Below are 20,930 nucleotides of genomic sequence, written 5' to 3'. Positions count from 1 at the left end.
CATGTTATGGTCCGTAGATATCATAACTAACAGATGAACTCCAGTATTGATTTTATTGTAATGTGGGCTGCAGTAGATTTTATTCATGGGTGCACCATGAATAGTAATGCATATTTGTTAGTTTTGCCTTCAAGGTGTCCCCAGGTAGATGAGGAAAGCTGTAAGATAGTGAGATATCAGGACTGGATCTTCTTTTGTCATCCTGAGATTGAGAGGGTTTGAATTGTTCTTAAGAAATCAGACTCTTCTGTACTTTGGACATTTCCTTGGAACACAGGAATCATTTCTGAATGAAATTACAGATGCTTTAAAATAAAGATTATATGTAAATTGTTAACAAATTAAATTTTAAAAAAATTACAGTATGCGGATTTGTAATCTTCCGATGTGCAAATTCTCAGAAAAATGCATTCCGGAAAAACCCCGCTGATCCAAGGCTTGCACGTAAGTATTGGTTTATATTTATTGTATTTTTGCATTATGTAAAGATTTTATGTATCTGCTTGTCTTAGAATCCTTAAACATGTATTTTTAATTTCTGTATAGATTTAAAAACCATTCATACTTCAACGGGAAAAAATCTTCTTGTTTCTGGATGGTGGGGTTTTGTTCGCCACCCCAATTACTTGGGTGATCTCATCATGGCCCTGGCGTGGTCCCTCCCATGCGGTAAGCATTCAGGAAGAGAGCTGATGGGACTCTTTCCCAGGCCGCCCACACATGTCTGTCCTCTGTGGGTCTGGGTGTTGTTTCTGTTAGAGGTTGGGGTTTCTCGTTCCCCGACGGAGTGCTGTGTTCTGCTTCCAGCACCTCATTCATCCTGTGTCTGAGGGGAATTAGGAATTCACAGAGCATGAAGTTTTACTCTAAAATCCTGCAAGCAAAACTTTGTTTTCAACTGTGTCTGGTAGCTTTTTTCCTAAGCGGACTATGTAGGAATTAATTAACCTTTTATTCATGACTCGCTGTACATGGATTCTGAAAAAATTTGGTTCTTAAGAAAAGGCACACATGGCTTTGTGTGTGTCCGGGTCAGCCCACACCCTGCAGTGCTGTCTGCCCTGCTCTGCCTGCCCCGCAGTGATGGCTAGCAGTTCTCACCCTGAGCACCAGAGGGGAGGAAATGGAGAGATTTGCTTTAATTAGAAGGGCAGATGTTCTGATTATGAAGGATTGTTAGGATGGATTAATCACTCTTCTTTGAATAGCTTTTAATTCAAATACTACCTCCTGCCACACAGCAGTGGGATTTTATGAACTGGTTTAGTTGTTTCTCCCATTATGGAGAAAATGGAGTAACGGGACGCCCCAGTTTTAGGCTATTTGGGGAAGTGCAGGAAACAATGTTGTGTAGTTGTGTAGTGAAAAATAAAAATACTAGGTAATACTGTTTACTTTTGTTCCCCAGGTTTCAATCACATTCTGCCGTATTTCTACGTGATTTATTTCACCATCTTGCTGGTGCACCGGGAAGCCCGCGACGAGCACCACTGTAGGAAGAAGTATGGCCTGGCGTGGGAGAAGTACTGCCAGCGAGTCCCCTACCGCATAGTCCCCTACATCTACTGATTCTGCTCTGGGCGCCCTCTAAATGCTCCTGCAGTTCTATCTTCCGTTTGCAAAAAAAAAAGAAAAAAAAGAAAAAAAAAAAAAAAAATGAACCTTCTTTCATTGCACTGACAGAATCTGTATATTTCTTTTTCAGGCAGGACTAGAGATAGAGCCAAATAGTAAGTCTTTTCCTGTAGCCATGTTTTTTGAATCATAACAATTAACATAAGGAAAATATAAATAGAATTTGCACTTAGGAAATTTTTAATCTTTAAAAATCTGAGAACAAAAAACAGTCTTATAAATGCACTGAATACTGATGTTCAGGATTTTTGATTACCTTTCAAATTTTGATTCTTTTGTCCAGTTGGTTTGGTTTTTGTCTTAAATAAAAACACTGTTACATTTTAAAGTTCACTTATGTTTTCTTGCATTAAGGGGATAGAATTTTCATTTGTTTCCCTTTAAATTAAATCATTTTCTAGTTATGTGATTTGAAAGTAAAAACCGACTGTCTGTTCAATGCTGTATGGGAAGGGGAGTAACCGATAGTGGACACTGTTTAGTGAAGACCATTAGTAGTGGTTTGCTTAACCTCAGCTTCTAAAACTGCATTTGAAACTGTAAATACATAGCTTTTATGTAATATATGGTGACTTCAGGTTTTTCTGTATAGTATTTTGAATGTGAAATAATTTTCAGAACTAAGTATTGGGTTGGCCAGAATATTCATTTGGGTTTTTCCATAAAAAACCTGAACGAACTTTTTATCCAACCCAATATCTTTTAAACAAACATTTGCAGTATTTTGATTAAGTTTTGTAAAGTAATACATGTGAATTAAACATTTTGAAACAAGGAGAATTCACTTAATATTGTATGAAAGACGCTATTAAAACATAGGAAGGGTATTTTTCCCTAATCCAAAGTTTATGAATTTGGCTTTGCTACCTCAACTGCAGGTGTTTGTTTGCCTTTATAAACTGTTGCAAATAGAAAAGTAGAATAAATATATATTTTTGGAGTAACATCACTATTTAAACCTTTTTACACAGATTGGTGTTTAAAAATTTGCCATTTCCAGAAAGGCAAATATTTTTATATGTTTTTGACTTTTTTAATTAACTGTGTTTTTGCTACTGTTAGTTCATGCAGTATATACTGCATTTTGCATATCCTTTATATTTACAGAACTCTACTCCCTGTTAAGGAGTGTTGTGTTCATCTTTTGAAATCTATTTGTCTAAAAGCAATTTAAGGGAATAGTTTAAAATCATTATTTTTTAGTTTAACAGATGTGCATAAGGTAGCTTTAGCCATTAAATTCTACTTAAGTTGATATAGTCTCATTGTTAATTGTCCTATAATGGAACAGCAGCAAATTCACTGAGCTTTCATATTCAGAGTTAAATTGTTCTCAGTATCTTAAACATAGGCAAACCTAATAAATATAGTCTGTATGTTGGGGTTTTCAATTATACATTTTATATATGAGCCATTTAGATATGCAGCGTTTATTCTGTGCTGCAGTTTGAAGTGTATATAACTGTGCTTGTGTTGATGTGATCATGAAGTTGGTTTGCTCAAGTGTTCCACATCCTGTAATCTTTAAATGTGGTTTTGGTGAAATTGTCAGTGTTTATTAGTACTGATGTATGCAAGCAGTTTTTTAATGCTTTTTTTCTGGCATCAGAAAATGTTGTCCCAGCTTGTTCTATACTAGATTCACCAATGAAGCAGTAGGGGAGGAAGAAGGACCATTAATTGTTTTCTTGGTAATGAAAAAAGCGGTGTTACCAACACAGTGCTACAATTTGTTTTTAATTTGTTTTTGACATTTTTTTTTGACAAGTTTTATAATGAAGTTTTAAGTTGGAAATAAAGTTGAAAATAAAGATGTTGCTTTGACCACTTCAGAATATCTCTCTTTTTTTCCGCCTGTAACTCTGGGATCGTTGGGACCAAAACAGGAATCCTTAGATCCCCACCCAACCCCTGGTTTATTCCAGGATCCTTTGGGTCCCTCCTGGGCCACGAGAAATCCAAAAGGTAGACTGAGACCCCTGGCAAACTGCAGTTTGCATCAAGGTTCTCAGACGTCAGAGCTTGAAAAGGGTTAGTGGAGGATCTCAACCTGCAGATGGTGATCATAGATTTAGTATTTATTCTTTGAGAAAATAGAGGAATGATCAAAAGTGTCATAGACTCAGTAATACTTTCAGATGAATTTGTATTAATTACAAATGCACCCAAGTGCATTTGAAAGCCAGTACATGTATGTGAGAGACATTTGTGTGTCAGTGAGATCAGACACCATTTCTTTATCTCTCTTCTCAGTGTGAAATGACTTTGCAGAAGGTAGGTGTGTCAGAATACACTCCAAAACCAAGTAAGTTAAAAATATCACATCATGTGATTCTTGGTCTTATTTTTGTACTCTTTGAGGAAAAGAGTTTGCTTATTGGTGGTTTCTATAACTCATGGACTGTTTTATTTTAGCAAATCATGGATAATTCCTAAAACTATTTTAATGAATTCACTGGACCAAATAAGACCTCACCTTGTTTCTGTTGTTAAAATCCTATATTTTGTCATTTTCTTATTGATTCGTGAATGACAGGGGCTAGGTCTTTATAATTATTTTCTGTAGTACTGTATGTAATTAGATTCTCAATGTATATGTTTTTGATAATGTGACTTTCAGTGTAGTTTCCTAGACACAAAAGTAAGTAGATGTTAATATTTTGTTCATGGCTATTAGAGTCTAGTTCTGGTGTGAGCCCTCTCTACAACCTCTTCTCCCCCTTATTACAGACAGAAGGGATTGTTTGATCTTCATTTGTGGAAACATGGGATTTGTTTTCTGCCAGTGGGCCCACTGCTGAGGTAATGTGACAACGAACATGGCTTTGAATCCAAGCCCTACTTCTGGCAGTGTGAGCTTGGGCAACTCAAGCTCTAGGAGCACCGCTTTCTTCATGTATAAAGATTGATATACCACATGCTATATAGGTGGCCTGAAGGCATAGGAATTTTTATGAGTGTTCAGCATAGTTGGTGCTCGATAATAAAAACCTACCTACAGAAACACATTTTGACATGCAATTGTCACATTTTTCATCCAGTTTTGACACTGAATTCTCAGTGTTGGTTTTTCAGTGGAAAGAGAAAATCTGGTGAAATCAGTACAAGATCATTTCTTTAAGGGAAGACTTTTTGTCTCAGAAGTCTGCAGTCAGGCCAACAGTGTCATGTTCTGTGTTCTCAGAGCCACCTGGGAAAGTATTCCAAAGAACTACTCTTCACGTACATATTTTATGGTACATAATCGCAGAAATCACTCGAAAGTCAAACATTCCCTAAGAATTAGATGCCCTAATGCCACGCTAGTTGCCGTGGCTTTCCCCCAGAAAAGTCAGACCTTCTGCTCTCTGGGGGCATGTTCTCTCCCCTAGAGGAGAGCCCACCCACAGGGACATTGCTTAGAATGGAAGCAGCTGGGAGCTTCCCCTACATGTTCAAGTTTTCACGTACAAATGGAAGAGATGGCGCTGTCCAATCTGCCGTGATCACACAGATTTTTTTCATGAAGGATATTGACTACATGTGAATGTCTTGAAGCATGTAACTGGTTAGAGTCAACAATTACATGGTTTGTTAAGGAAGTTTATTTTTCATTCTCCTCACACAGCAGTGCAACCTGCATTGTGATCCAGTGACTAGGAGGTTTCTTTGTGGATAAGTACACAGATGTTAAAAAGTTTGAGGATAAACCAGCAGCTGTCAAAATACTCGACCTCTCAGGTGTCTGGTAAACCGGGCATTCAAAAGTATAGAGTTCTGGCTCTGTCTGCTTAGACACAGTTGATCTTTCAGTAGAAATCTAAAAAATAAATAAATACTCAAATTACACAGTTCAAGTAAGCCAGCGGCTCACATTTCTTTTATACTAGGTTTGGGGAGTTTGTTATAAATTGAATACATTTTTTAGGTGATTATTCAGTTATGTAAATGCATATAGAATTATACCTGATTTTTTAGAGTCACTAGTATAGCTTTATAGTACCTATTCTTGAGAAATCACACTGGATGTTTGTACAGCATCTATTTTAGGTTTTAGGAGTATTTGGGGCTATTTTACATGCTTGTAGTCTGAAGTATATTGGCGAATCTCCCTAGTGAAATCATAAGGATGGGAAGTAGAAGGAATGGTTGGTACTACTGAGTGAAAGCTCAGTGGTTTAAAACTTTGTGAAAACATCTGGGAGATTACCTTTGTTGGCAAGAAGTATATTTCAGGAAAATCACAACATATCTCACAAGGTAACGAGTCTTCTAGTATTTTTTCTTTGTGATTCCACCTTGCCCCCTCAATGAATAAACCAAAGACGTGAACTCCAACATGTGTGGGGTCTGTTCCCTAAGAACAAAGAGAGGTGGTGTCAGAGGGTCCCAGGTGAAATGTTCCCTTTAATAGAAGCTGCATCTAGAGGACGGTCAGGGAGGAGGCCAAAGAGGAGGTGCACTTCCCTGCCATTGCCCTGTGGGTTCTGAGGTGAGTACTTCACCTTAGAGATACTCATTGCCAGATTCTAAGGTAAGTACTTCATTCTCTTCCTTCTCTGAGAGCATGAGCAATTTGTAGGTTTTGATCTATATATGATGATCCTGGATTGACAAGTATTTCAAATACAGTAAAACTTCAAATTTCTAGAATTGTAATCCTTAGGTCACTTTTTAAAAAGAGAGCAGAAACAGTGACAAAACAAGTCAACCTTCTAGTAAGATGGCAGAGCAGCAAGACCCTGTGCTCCCTCCTCCTATGGCCACACCATCTTTACAGAGCAAATATCGATGAGAATGATCTGAAGACCAGTAGAAAAGATTTTCTGCAACTCAAGATATAAAGAAGGAACCAAAATGAGACAGGTAAGAGGGGCAGAAATGCAGTATTTACTGAAGACCTATACCTGAGGTAGGCAGACCCCAAATAGGATAATCACAATTGCAGAGGTTCTCCTCTATAAGGAGCAAGTGGTCTGAGTGTACATGGAACTTTCTCCAGGACAGATCACACGCTGAGCCATAAAAACAAGTCTCATTAAATTTAAGAAGATTGCTGCAATCATATCAAGTTCCCTGCTGCTGCTGCTAAGTCGCTTCAGTCGTGTCCGACTCTGTGCGACCCCATAGACGGCAGGCCACCAGGTTCCCCCATCCCTGGGATTCTCCAGGCAAGAACACTGGAGTGGGTTGCCATTTCCTTCTCCAATGCATGAAAGTGAAAAGTGAAAGTGAAGTCGCTCAGTCGAATCCGACTCTTAGCGACCCCATGGACTGCAGCCCACCAGGCTCCTCCGTCCATGGGATTTTCCAGGCAAGAGTACTGGATTGGGGTGCCAATGCCTTCCACAATGCTAGGAGACTAGAAATTAATGAGAACAAAACCTGTACAACACAAACATACAGATGCTAAACAATAGGCCACTAAACAACCAATGGGTGACTGAAGAAATCAAAAAGGAAATAAAAAAAATACCTTAAGAAAATGAAAGTGGAAGCACAATGATCCAAAGTCTACAGGATGCAGCAAAACAGTTCTCAGAGACAAGTTTACATTGATGCAAGCCTACTTTAGGAAACAAGAAAAATCTCAAACAACCTAACCTCACATCTAAAGGAACTAGAAAAAGAACAAACAAAAACTCAAGGTTAGTAGAAGAAAATAAACAATAAAAATCAGAGCAGAAGTAAATAAAATAGAGACTAAAAATAGAGAAAAGATCAATGAAACAATCAATGAAGCTGATTCTTTGAAAAGTACCACAAAATCAATAAACCTTTAGCTAGACTCATCAAGAAAAAAATGAGAGAGGGCCCAAATAAAATCAGAAATGAAAGAGAAGTTACAAAAGAGACCACAAAAATTTAAAAGATCATAAGAGATTACCATGAACAACTATATGCCAATAAAATGGACAACCTAGAAGAAATGGATAAATTCCTAGAAATGTACAATCTCCCAAGTTTGAATCAGGAAGAAGTAGAAAATATTAACAGACTGATTACCAGTAATGAAATTGAGTCAGTAATGAAACAGAATCAAAACACTGCCAAAAAACAAAGTCCTGGTTTCCTGGTTGCTGCAAACCAGATGGCTTCACAGGGTGTTAAAGAAGAGTTAACAGCCATCTTTCTCAAACTATTCCAAAAAATTGAAGAGGAAATAATGCTTTGGATCTCATTTTACCAGGCCAGCAGGTGGGGTTCTTTATCACTAGCGAGTAAGCCAGTCACAAAAGGACAAATACGATATGGTTCCACTAATATGAGGTTCCTACAGTAGTCACATTTTTAGAGATAAAAAGTAGTGTGGTGATTGGGATGGTTGGAATGGGGAGTGTTTAATGGGTATGGGGTTCCAGTTTGAAAAAATGAGAACGTCCTGGAGATGACTGCACAACAGTGTGGGTATACTCAATGTCACTGGACGGTACAGTTACAAGTGCTTAAAATAGTAAATTTTATGTTATGTTTATTTTACCGCAATCAAAAACAGTAAAAACAAAAAAAGTAATAGAATAAAAATTCAATTAAAAAAAAAAAAGGAAAAATGAGGAATGATTTGTTCTACTGCTGCTGCTGCTAAGTCGCTTCAGTCGTGTCCGACTCTGTGTGACCCCATTGACGGCAGCCCATCAGGCTCTGCCGTCCCTGGGATTCTCCAGGCAAGAATGCTGGAGTGGGTTGCCATTTCCTTCTCCAATGCGTGAAAGTGAAAAGTGAAAGTGAAGTCACTCAGTCGTGTCCGACTCTTTCCAACCCCATGGACTGCAGTCTACCAGGCTCCTCCGTCCATGGGATTTTCCAGGCAAGAGTACTGGAGTGGGGTGCCATTGCCTTCTCAGGATTTTCTCTACTAAGTCTCCATATATAACTTAAAACTTCTTGACCTGTGTGGTGTTGGTCCTGGAATAGAAAATAGATTGCTAAAACAGACTATATTTTAGTAAACCACAAGAGTGGCCCTCAAACCAGTGGGACAATGGCGGGAGCGTGATGGGGTTAGGGTTGGCCTCGAGCACCTAGCTGTCAGCACTCACATGCCCAGATAAACTGCGTCCAGCATAATCAGCACGTTTGCTGAGTGCCCTGAGTTTCATGGCAGGCTGGGTGGGGGCTTCTCCTTGAAAGTGGCTGAACTCTGGAGTGAGTGGGTTGCTGGATGGCAGGCAGTTCAGCTGAGCCACACTCAGGAGAGATCTGCCCTATTTGTTTGAAATATTACTTTTGGGGGCTTCCAGTGGTTAAGACTTTGCCTTCTAATGCTGGGGGTCTGAGTTCGATCCCTGCTCAGGGAGCTAATTTCCCACATGCCTCATGACCAAAAAACAAACAAACAAACAAACAAAACCCCAAAACATAAAACAAAAGCAAAATTATAATTAAAAAAACCATAAAATGGTCCACATCAAAAAATCTTAGAAAGAAATACCGCCTTCAAATCCTGACATAGAGTGTTCAGTCTTCATTTATGTCAGGGAAGAGTTATAAACAGAAGCAATATTGTAATAAATAAAAACTGTAAAAATGGTCCACATTAAAAAAAAATCTTAAGAAAGAAAGAAATGCCATCTTCAAATCCTGATCTAACAACATTCAGTCTTCATTTATGTCAGGGGAGAGTTGTAAAGTTCATTTATTGTATTTATCTGAATCTTATTCATTTAATATATTTCTAGTTCTTCCCAACTCCCTAGAAGCAGAGTGGGAGAGATGGCATTTGATGGCATTTGGGCTTGAAGGGAGACTGCCATGCTCTAGTGCCTAGCCTTGGGCCTGGCACTTGGTAAATGAGGAATGAAGGTTTGTTGATGGAATGATTGATGGATGGATTGAATGAATGAATGATTATCCTTTCCAACCTCTGAAGTATTCCAGTACCTTAAAGGCTCTCCTGACTATGTTGAGTTTCTTCTGGATGATTATGGAGAACTCCTTGTCTTTGACGTCGGTGGTGTCCGAGATCACATGGTGGGTAAAAGTCAGGGCATCTGTAGAGACTCCTTGGGACCGTCCATAGTCTTGAAGCACAGTGATAAGAAAGGCTTTGGAGAAAAACACGCACCAAGTTCCTTGTGAGTCTCAGGGACTCAGGAGCTGTGTCTGTCCCAAAGTTTCCCGTGGGGATTAGCAACACTGATATCTCATGGGAAGGGAAGAGTGGAGAAGAAAGTGTCAGGAAACACCCATGGTGGGTGCGAGACGGGGCGGGATAGGGGGAGAGTATAAATCCAACTGCCTCCCTAAGGACTTGGGGATATTAGTCTGGCAAGTAGCACCAGCTTCCTGGGAAACATGGAGAGCATTTGTAGGCCCAGTGTTCCTTCCATATTCAACATGGGAAGAGAGGGGCTATGGATCCCTGGACCTGATCACTTTTGACCCAGTCTTGGCTGATCAAAGTACCTTATCTTCCTGGCAGCAAACATGGGGCCCACAGGCAAGGCCAAGACCCAAGTGTGTCGAGCCTTTCTCAAGGAAGGACATATGAGGACACCCCTGGTGAAAAGTGGCTAAGACTCCGTGCTCTCGAGGCAGGGTGCCTGGGTTAGAGCCCTGGTTGGGGAACTAGATCCCACATGCCACAACCCATATGGACATTAGGAAGAGGAAGGCCCTTTTTCCTCTGGATATGCTAACATTCTTGTGGCCATTTTTTCCCTTGGTTGCATGGAGAAAGCCTATGTGCAGCAGAGAAAAAAGAGTCCAAGATATAGCAAAAACAGAACTCAGACATGAGGAAGCAGCCTGAGAGTGACATTCAGCTAGTCACATGTAGTGACATTGACTACCTGAATCCAGCCATGCTTGAAGCCAGGCCCCTTTGGCTTCCTTTCCACTTATATGTGCTTATAACTTGCCCTCTTTTGCTTACACAAGTTTGGATTGCCTTCTGTAGCTTGATACCAAGATACCTAACACAATTCTTAACTGTTCTTCTTGCCACTAGCTCCTTTTCTCTTGTTTAATTCTTGTTCTGCATAAATTGCCAGTTGAGTAACTCCATTCTACTTCTTGATCATGTAACACTGCTGCCTAGAAGCCACTACACCAGTGCACAGAGAGTGAATTTTAGTTTCTTTTGACTGACAGGGCAATTTAAACCCTGTCATACTGGCATGTCTCCTCTACTCTAAATACCCACTGACTGGGCCGGACTCAGTGCCTTTGCTCAGCCTGTAGCCTTAGATAATCTTTCTCAAACTTTCCTACAACTCTTCAATGCCCAAGAGACCATCTCTACAGGCCCAGCCAGAAGTGACCTCTCTCCGTGCCCCTTTCAGAAGGCTAAATGCTCCAGGAGAGGACGATATTTTCTCTGATAAAATGCTATTCGTAGTTTAGTGCAGTGGTTAAACATGTGAATTTCCAAGTCAGATAGGCTAAGTTTGAACCTTGGCTCAGTCACTTATTGTGTGATTTTGGACAAATTACAACTTCTCTCTGCCTAGGTATTCTTATCTGAAAATAGGGATAATAATAGTAACAACATCGTAAGATTGTCATGAGAATTGAGTGACTTAATATAGACAAAATCCTGGGCTTCCCTGGTGGCTCAGTGGTAAAGAATCCACCTGCCAATGCAGGGGACACGGGTTCGATCCCTGCTCCAGGAAGATCCCATGTGTCACAAGACAACTAAGCCCATACAGCTCAACCACTGAACCTGTGCTCTAGAGCCCAGGCACCGCAACTACTGAGCCCAAGTGTCATGACTACTGAAGTCCAAACGCTCTAGAGCCCATGCTCTGCAACATGAGAAACCGCTGCAATGAGAAGCCCACGTACCGCCACAAGAGAGCAAACCCTGCTCTCCACAACTAGAGAAAAAGCCCAGGCAGCAACAAAGACCCAGTGCCGCCAAATAAATAAATACAAATTTAAAAATCGTACACACACATACAACCCTTAGAGAGTGCCTGGCACCTGGGTACTAATAAGTACTATATTAGTAAGTACTGCTGCTGCTAAGTGACTTCAGTCGTGTCCAAGGGTGCTAATTGCTGTCCTCTTATTCTGTCCCTACCTGGATAATATCTAATTGGTAAGAAGGAAGCTTCAAGTCTCATCTTAGAAGTTATTTCCATAGTGGCCTTCCCTTTCCTGACCCTTACTTTAGGTCCTCCTGTTTTAGGCTCTAAGAATATTAATCTGTTCTTATATTCATTTAGAAAGACACTCTTTCTTCAAATATTTACTGAGAATTTTTTTGGTGCTTGGAATACAATAGGGAATAAAAACGGACCTGGCTCCTGCCTTCGTGAATCTTACAGTCTAGTGCAGACCCTTTACAACTCTCGTTACACCCTGACCATATATTATTGTAACAGGTTCTGGTTGAATAGCTGTCTTTCCTGCTGGACATTTGTACCAAGCTGGTGGGGCCTAGACGCAATGAACATTTATTCATTAATTCTTATTAAATGAATAAATGAATGAAATGGCTGAAGCACAGGATCAATCCCTTGGGCAGGTGCCCATCTGCAGGAGTCCACTCTTAAGATGTAGGGACTTTGGGGAGGCGTCTAATGTTGTTGGCTTCTGACCTCATATTAATGACCTAGAGATGAGGAAGTGAGACTCCTACCAGGGTGAGGATGTGGGTCTACTCTGGTGCTTGAGGAGATGGGGCAAGGGAAGGATGTGGATGGGGAGGGAGGAGAGAGATTGCTCTAGTCCATGCAAGAGGCCCTGGTGCCTGTGTGTGTGTGTGTGTGTGTGTGTGTGTGTGTGTGTGTTGGTGGGGGTGGCGAGCAGGGCTATCCTAGGGACCTCTCATCCCAGAAAGGAAGAGGACAGGGAGAGTGCTGGTGGAGGGGTTGGGGACAGACTTGCCTGGATCAGGTATAGGGCTGGTCCAGGTTCTCATGCTCACCTTGTGGAAAGAAGAAAGCTGGGAGCCAATATCTTGCAGGAAATCCTTCAAAGAATTCATGGTTTGGCTCAGTGGGGTATTTGGGGTCTTGGCTAGGTGATGAACTGGAGTGCTTCCAAGCTGTGACAAGTCTCATATACCTATTGGAGGGCAGACCACAGATTGGTGTGGTTAGAGGCATAATAATTGTACATTTTCAGATGATCTCAGCAATTTCTTTAAGCCTCTCCTGGATTCCTCCTTCCCTTTTCATCTCAAAGTCTCCCCCCTTCTCTGGACTCTTATCCTATAGTTTAATGAAAACCAGCTATGGCTTTAAAGCTTTTGAGAACACAAAGCCCTGGAAGGCAATTAACAAGTGATGTGGTTATTATAGTAGGAATCTTGACTGGGCTTTGTGGAATCTTGCAGATTGGGTTTGAGCTACTGCCTACTCTAAGAAGATAAACAGTAACATTCACTTATAGTTCAATGGTGAAAGAGACAGTTTGGTATAAACTTTGGAACTAGGTTTTCCGGGTTCAAATCTCAATACTTCCACTTTCTAGCTGTGAAAATTTGGGCAAGTTGCTCCATGTTTTTGTGTCAATTTCCACATCTCTAATGGAGAAGGCAATGGCACCCTACTCCAGTACTCTTGCCTGGAAAACCCCATGGACAGAGGAGCCTGGTGGGCTGCAGTCCATGGGGTTGCTAAGAGTCAGAAACAATTGAGCGATTTCACTTTCACTTTTCGCTTTCATGCATTGGAGAAGGAAATGACAACTCACTCCAGTACTCTTGCCTGGAAAATCCCATGGATGGAGGAGCCTGGTAGGCTACAGTCCATGGGGTTGCAAAGAGTAGAACACAACTGAGCGACTTCACTTTCACTTTTCACTTTCATGCCTTGGAGAAGGAAATGGCAATCCACTCCAGTGTTCTTGCCTGGAGAATCCCAGGGACGGGGAGCCTGGTGGGCTGCCGTCTATGGGGTTGCACAGAGTTGGACATGACTGAAGCGACTTAGCAGCAGCAGCAGCCACATCTCTAAAATGAGAATGATAAATAATAGTACCTACTTCCTGTGAGTGTGTGTGCATTCTCAGTCATGTCTGACTCTCTGTGACTCTATGGGCTGTAGGCCACCAGGCTCCTCTGTCTGTGGGATTCTCCAGATAAGAATACTGGAATGGGTTGCCATTTCCTTCTCCAGGTCTTTTCAACCCAGGGATGGAACCTGCGTCTCCTGCATCAGCAGGTGGATTCTTTACCACTAAGGCAGAGGAACCAGAGATTAAATTGCCAACATCCGTTGCATCATAGAAAAAGCAGAGAGTCCCAGAAAAACATCTACTTCTGCTTTATTGACTACCCCAAAGCCTTTGACTTTGTGGATCACAATAAACTGGAAAATTCTTAAAGAGTTGGGAATACCAGACCACCTTACCTGCCTTCTGAGAAATCTGTATGAAATCTGTCAAGAAGCATCTGTATGCAGTTAGAACCAGGCATGGAACAACAGACTGGTTCCAACTTGGGAAAGGAGTACGTCAGGTTGTATATTGTCACCCTGCTTATTTAACTTATATGCAGAGTACATCATGTGAAATGTCGGCTGAATGAAGCACAAGCTGGAATCAAGATTGCTGGGAGAAATATCAATAACCTCAGACATGCAGATGACACCACACTTATGGCAGAAAGTGAGAAAGAACTAAAGAGGGTCTTGATGAAAGTGAAAGTTCATTTCAGTCACTCAGTCATGTCCGACTCTTTGTGACCCCATGGACTGCAGCACGCCAGGCCTCTCTGTCCATCACCAGCTCCCGGGGTTTACTCAAACTCATGTCCATTTAGTCGGTGATGCCGTCTAACCATCTCATCTTCTGTCGTCCCGTTCTCCTCCCACCTTCAATCTTTCCCAGAATCAGGGTCTTTTCAAATGAATCAGTTCTTCGCATCAGGTAGCCAAAGTATTGGAGTTTCAGCTTCAGCATCAGTCCTTCCAATGAATATTCAGGACTGGTTTCCTTTAGGATGGACTGGCTGGATCTCCTTGCTGTCCAAGGGACTCTCAAGAGTCTTCTCCAACACCACAGTTCAAAAGCATCAATTCTTCAACACTCAGCTTTCTTTATAGTTCAATTCTCACATCCATTCATGACTACTGGAAAAACCATAGCTTTGACTAATGGACCTTTGTCAGCAAAGTAATGTCTCTGCTTTTTAATATGCTCTCTAGGTTGGTCATAGCTTTTCTTCCAAGGAGCAAGTGTCTTTTAATTTCATGGCTGCAGTCACCATCTGCAGTGATTTTGGTGCCCAAAAAAGTAAAGTGTGTCACTGTTTCCACTGTTTCCCCATCTATTTGCCATGAAGTGATGGGACCAGATGCCATGATCTTAGTTTTCTGAATGTTGAGTTTTAAGTCAACTTTTTCATTCTCCTCTTTCACTTTCATCAAGAGGCTCTTTACTTCTTTCCTTTCTGCCATAAGGGTGGTGTCATCTGTATCTGAGGTTATTGATATTTCTCCCAGCAATCTTGACTCCAGCTTGTATTTCATCCAGTCCAGCATTTCTCATGATGTACTCTGCATATAAGTTAAATAAGCAGGGTGACAAAATACAGCCTTGACGTACTCCTTTCCCTATTTGGAACCAGTCTGTTGTTCCATGTCCAGTTCTAACTGTTGCTTCTTGACCAGCATCAGATTTCTCTGGAGGCAGGTCAGGTGGTCTGGTATTCCCATCTCTTGAAGAATTTTCCACAGTTTGTTGTGATCCACACAGTCAAAGGGTTTGGCATAGTCAATAAAGCAGAAGTAGATGTTTTTCTGGAACTCTCTTGCTTTTTCGATGATCCAGTGGATGTTGGTAATTTGATCTTTGGTTCCTTGCCTTTTCTAAATCCAGCTTGAACATCTGGAAGTTCAGAATCAGCAAACTAACATGTACTGGAATAGGTGAGTTTAATTCAGATGACCATTATATCTACTACTGTGGGAAAGAATCCCTTAGAAAAAATGGAATAGCCATCATAGTCAACAAAAGAGTTCAAAATGCAGTACTTGGATGCAATCTCAAAAATGAAAGAATGATCTCTGTTCATTTCCAAGACAAACAATTCAATATTACAGTAATCCAAGACTATGCCCCGACCAATAATGCTGAAAGAGGAGAGTGAAAAAGTTGGCTTAAAACTCAACATTCAGAAAACTAAGATCATGGCATCTGGTCTCATCACTTCATGGGAAATAGATAGGGAAACAATGGAAACAGTGAGATACTTGATTTTTTTGGGCTCCAAAATCACTGCAGATGGTGACTGCAGCCATGAAATTAAAAGACACTTGCTCCTTGGAAGAAAAGCTATGACCAACCTAGACAGCATATTAAAAAGCAGAGACATTACTTTGCCAACAAAAGTCCATCTAGTCAAAACTATGGTTTTTCCAGTAGTCATGTATAGATGTGAGAGTTGGACTATAAAGAAAGCTGAATGCTGAAGAATTGATGCTTTTGAACTGTGGTGATCCAACCAGTCCATCCTAAAGGAAATCAGTCCTGAATATTCATTGGAAGGACGGATGCTGAAGCTGAAACTCCAATATTTTGGCCACCTGATGCAAAGAACTTACTCATTGGAAAAGACCCTGATGCTGGAGGAGAAGAGTATGACAGAGGATAAGATGGTTGGATGGCATCACTGTCTCGATGGACATGTGTCTGAGCAAGCTCTGGGAGTGGGTGATGGACAGGGAGGCCTGGCGTGCTGCAGTCCATGGGGTTGCAAAGAGTAGGACACGACTGAGTGACTGGACTGAACTGAACCGAACCACCTGGGAAGCCCAGCACCCTGTGAGGCACTCCGTAAATGTGAATTCCTGTCATGCCTTTCAAATTATTTTGTGCTATATATTAAAATTTTTTAAATTATATGTATTTAGGTTTTACTTCTTTTCACATTTCTTCCTGCTAGTGTCACATGACGCAGTGTAGCGTAACAGAAAGAGGAATGTGTTACGTTCTGTTTCTACATCTGTCTCTTAGTGTAAAGTGACCTTGGAAGGAACTCTCCAGTTCTTAGGCCTCTGCTTCCTCCTCCTAAACTGAATAAAAGAATCCCTCCTTTTGAGGAGAGGGTGGGATGTTTGGAGAAAGTAACGTGGAAACCTATATTACCATATGTAAAATAGATAGCCAATGGGAATTTGCTGTATGACTCAGGGAACTCAAACTGGGGCTCTGTAACAACCTTGAGGGTTGGGATGGGGAGGGAGATGGGAGGAGGTTCAAGAGGGAGGGGACATATGTATACCTATGGCTGATTCATGTTGATGTTTGGCAGAAACCAACACAATTCTGTAAAGCAATTATCCTTCAATTAAATAAAATTTAAAATAGAAAACCCCAAGCGCTTAAAAAATACTGAAATTAACACATTTGCACCTTAAATAAAATATCATAAAATTTTTTAGATAAAAAAAAAAAGAATACCTCTTTTGTTTAAATTCACATGTTGCAGTGAGAACTCAGAGGTCAAGGATGTGAAATTACATGGTGAAACCATTAAGCTCAAAGTAAAAATGATGCAGAAACGTAGAGCAGCCTTTCTACATACCGATGATGCACTGCAGTATACGCCATTTTGGCCCAGGTGTTAAAGAAGTTCAGCCTCTGGATGAGGTCATTCACCCAGGAACTCAGGGCTTTACTTGACTTGTAGGCATATTTCTGTTGGGATTGAGAAACAGGCACATCATTTTTTTTTTTAAAGATTTGTCTTTGAAGTCATTAAGGACATGTCTGTACACTTTGGCGACAGACTCAATTGCCAGAAATAGATAACTTGGCAAGAGGATGCTATTTTCCAACTGAAAGCACTTGGTGAGAAATCTGAAAACTCTTAACCAGGGCAAGTCAGCACGATCTTAACAGTGCTTTGGATAAAACACTTGCAAGTTTCCATCCTGGCTAGTCTTTCCTCGTTCTTTTTAAGTTCTCCAATCAGTCTTCATTGCTGCCCACCCCTCTACCCACCCACTTCTTTCCCCTTATCTGGGAAGATTACCTTCACAGGCCATTAAGTCTAAGTAATCTCAACTTTCTGGCCTTTCCCTATACAAAATTCTATAAATCTCCATCCACTCTCTCTTTCCCCCATCTCTTTTCCTTCCAGTTTCGAGTCAAGCTGGTTCCTGCCCCTGTGCACTGCACAGCACTTCTGGACTATTTTTGCTTTTCTGAAGCTTCCACTTCCATTTTCCATCCCTTTGTTTATTAACACATTCTTCTATCTTAAATACACAAGCCACCTAACATGCAATCCTGCTTGTTTGATCCTCAACAGAATAGCAAACTGCATTCAAGAATAGATTAAAAGGATCATAAACAGTGATCAGGTGGGATTCAGCCCTGGGAGGTAAGGATGGTTAAACATGAAGATCAAAAAATGTGATACACCACAATGTAGGAATGAAGGATAAAAATCCTATGATCATTTCAATAGATGCACAAAAAGGATTTGACAAAATTCAACATCTTTTCATGATAAAATCTCTACACAAATTTTATATAAAAACAATGTTCCTCAGAAGAATGAGGGTTGCCAGAAGTAGATGGGAGGGGGAAATACGATAATGTAGATCAAAGAGTACAAATTTTCAGTCATAAGAAGAAGAATCACTTTTGAGGATCTAAAGAATAGTAATTGGAGAAGGCAATGGCACCCCACTCCAGTACTCTTGCTTGGAAAATCCCATGGATGGAGGAGCCTGGTAGGCTGCAGTCCATGGGGTCGCTAAGAGTCGGACACGACTGAGCGACTTCACTTTCACTTTTCCTTTTCATGCATTGGAGAAGGAAATGGCAACCCACTCCAGTGTTCTTGCCTGGAGAATCCCAGGGACGGGGGAGCCTGGTGGGCTGCCGTCTATGGGGTTGCACAGAGTTGGACATGACTGAAGTGACTTAGCAGCAGCAGCAGCAGCAGCAAAGCATAGTAATAATATGGTATTTTGTACTTAAAAATTGCTGAGAATAGATCTTGATCATTCTTACCACCATAAAAAAAGTCTCCATTAGAAGTCATCAAGGACCTTATACATTCCATATTCATGATTCCACCCTAGACTCATCCCTCTCATTTGTCTAATTTGTATTCTCTGCAGCTTTTGACTAAGTTGATTACTTCCTCCCTCTCCTGCCTTGACTTCTGTGTCCACACTCAATCCTAACGTTCTCTTGAATTCTCTACTTCTAGGGTTTCATTCTTTGATTCCTTCTGTTTCCCTCCCTTTCAGGCGGTGTTGCCTAATATTCCCTCAGCCTTCTTCTCTCCCTACTTTACATTCTCTCAGATCTAATTCACTGTGGTTTCCACTACTTTGTCTAAGCTGATAGTACCGATATCTTGCTTCGCACTCTCATCCACTTTCTCCTGGATAACTTCACTTGGAAGCCTCCCCTAGCTTCTCGAGATGTTTCACGTCCAAAACAGGATGTCAGCATCTGCCCTCGAACAGCCTCTGTTTCTGCTCACTCTGTCTCTAAATGGTACTATTGTACACCTAATTGTCCAAGCCATACATTTCTCCCTGGCTAATTTCAGCTCTTGCCATTCGGTCAGATATGCCCTCATTTCACCCATAGGTAACTAAACCTAGAGGATTCCAACTGAGCCACGCTCTCTCGACTTAAATCTGAACGCATGTGACTCCCAGCCCTTTCACTACTTAACTTTCTCAGTGAGTCTCGAAGCCGCTCCACTGCTCAGTTTCCACATCTGTAAAACAAGGATATTGGAGCAGAGGAACCCAAGATCCTTTCAAGCTGCGAAGTCTTATGATTCTAAGTGTGTGCAGTTTGCAGATCCAATATCTCAATTCTCTTCACAGCTTTCACTCAGTTTTTAAGTATTTATAATTGTCATTGCTTTCTCTAAACTCTATGTTTTCTACTATAAGTTTTAAAAATAGCTTTATTGAGATATAATTCACAAACCATATAATTTATTCATCAGGATTCTGTCCATTCATCAGGAATATCTCAGTTGCTTCCATCTTTTGGCTCTGAATGATGCTGCTGTGAACAGTCATGACAAGCTTTTTTGTGTGGGTACATGTTTCAACTTCTTTTGGGAATATACCTAGGGTTGGAACTGCTGGGTCAAATGGCAACTCTATGGTTAACTATTTGAGGAAATAAAATACTATTTTCCAAAAGTGGCTACACCATTTTGCCAAGAGCAGTATATGAAGATTCCAATGTCTCTGTATCCTTGCAATGTTTATTATTGTCTGCATTTTTATTCTGTCCGTCCTGAGCGTGAGTGAGTGCTCTGTTGTGTCCGACTCTTTGTGACCCTATGAACAGTAGCCTGCAAGGCTCCTCTGTCCATGGGATTCTCCAGGCAAGAATGCTGGGGTGGGTTGCCATTTCCTCCTCCAGGGGATCTTCCTGACCCAGGGATCAAACCCGCATCTTTGCATCTCCTGCACTGGCAGGTGGACTCTTCACAGTCGTGCTGCCTGGGAGGTAACCGCCCTAGTAGGATGTGGAATTACACCTCACTGTGGTTCTGGTTTGCACTTCCCTGATGACGAATGATGTTGAGCATCTTTTCATGTGTCTGCACCCATTTTGATTACAAATAAATTTTAGAAAGTAGGCAATTTCACAAAGATGTAATTCACAAATAATAAGAATTGACTGTGTGTCTGTCTGTGTGTGTATGATTTCATCCTTCTTTTTGAGCATATCCTGCTGATGCTTGTAGCTGTAGTTCATTCCCTTTCGCTGTTGGTATAGTCTATTTTTCCATCCTATTGTGGATGACACATTTCAGTTGTCTCCAGTATTTTACCATTGTAAATAATGGTGTTCTGAATACTTTTGTACATGTGTCTTGATACTCATGTGCAGGGGATTATATACTTTCTATATTGTTGAGATTACACTGTATATGCCATTTTGAATCTTAAAAATTTTTTTTATTCACAAAATAATATAACAAGCATTTCTCCCTCCTCTTCAATTTGTTTCAATTGTTTTAGTGATTACCCTAAAAATTACAGCATGCATACTTAATTTGTAAAAATCTATGGGTTATTATTACTTTTAACTTCCTTCTCTGAGACCTAAAAATTCCATATCCTCCCCAAACTTGGCTTATATGTTATTGTTGACCCTTTCTATTCTTGACCTTTCCATTTCAAAATGTTCAATATTCTATCCTTCTTTAAAAAAATAATCCCACTGGATATTAATATTGTTGTTGCTTTTTATTTTTGTCAAAATTTATTCACCACCTCATTTACCACTTTTCTGCCTCTTCTTTCCTTCTCATGTCTCAGAGCTTCCCCCTTTACCTCCTTCCACCTTCCTGCTGGAAATAAGGAAAGGCATTCAGGGCTTCCCTTAGCATTTGCTAGTGATGAACTCTCTCAGCATTTTTT

At 40.7% G+C, this 20,930-nt stretch overlaps 2 protein-coding genes across 11 annotated transcripts in view; one reads left to right on the top strand and one right to left on the bottom strand.

The window, feature by feature from the left end:
- Positions 1-3,462, top strand: part of LBR (lamin B receptor) — a 28,317-nt gene extending 24,855 nt beyond the window's left edge. For both annotated transcript variants that reach the window (XM_019976633.2, XM_019976634.2), the window contains exons 12-14: positions 364-444; positions 547-669; positions 1,409-3,462. In XM_019976633.2, the coding sequence (XP_019832192.1) occupies positions 364-444; positions 547-669; positions 1,409-1,569 (365 nt within the window). In that variant the 3' untranslated portion in view covers positions 1,570-3,462. The remainder of the gene's footprint in view (positions 1-363; positions 445-546; positions 670-1,408) is intronic.
- A 1,599-nt stretch (positions 3,463-5,061) lies between these two features.
- DNAH14 (dynein axonemal heavy chain 14) overlaps positions 5,062-20,930 on the bottom strand; it is a 378,420-nt gene continuing 362,551 nt past the window's right edge. For 2 of the 9 annotated variants that reach the window (XM_070768034.1, XM_070768036.1), the window contains exons 82-86: positions 17,096-17,208; positions 12,491-12,630; positions 9,496-9,659; positions 5,825-5,971; positions 5,079-5,434 (exon numbers count right to left, since the gene is read on the bottom strand). In XM_070768034.1, coding sequence (XP_070624135.1) covers positions 5,219-5,434; positions 5,825-5,971; positions 9,496-9,659; positions 12,491-12,630; positions 17,096-17,208 — 780 coding nt within the window. In that variant the 3' untranslated portion in view covers positions 5,079-5,218. Of the gene's footprint in view, positions 5,435-5,824; positions 5,972-9,495; positions 9,660-12,490; positions 12,631-17,095; positions 17,209-20,930 lie in introns of all 9 variants that reach the window. The other 7 variants (XM_070768037.1, XM_070768035.1, XM_070768033.1 and 4 more) reach the window with 5 other exon arrangements.

Source organism: Bos indicus, chromosome 16, assembly GCF_029378745.1.
Source record: "Bos indicus isolate NIAB-ARS_2022 breed Sahiwal x Tharparkar chromosome 16, NIAB-ARS_B.indTharparkar_mat_pri_1.0, whole genome shotgun sequence".
Classification (NCBI taxonomy): Eukaryota; Metazoa; Chordata; class Mammalia; order Artiodactyla; family Bovidae; genus Bos; species Bos indicus.
Note: the sequence above shows the minus strand (reverse complement) of the source record. Positions and strands in the feature narration are given on the sequence as shown.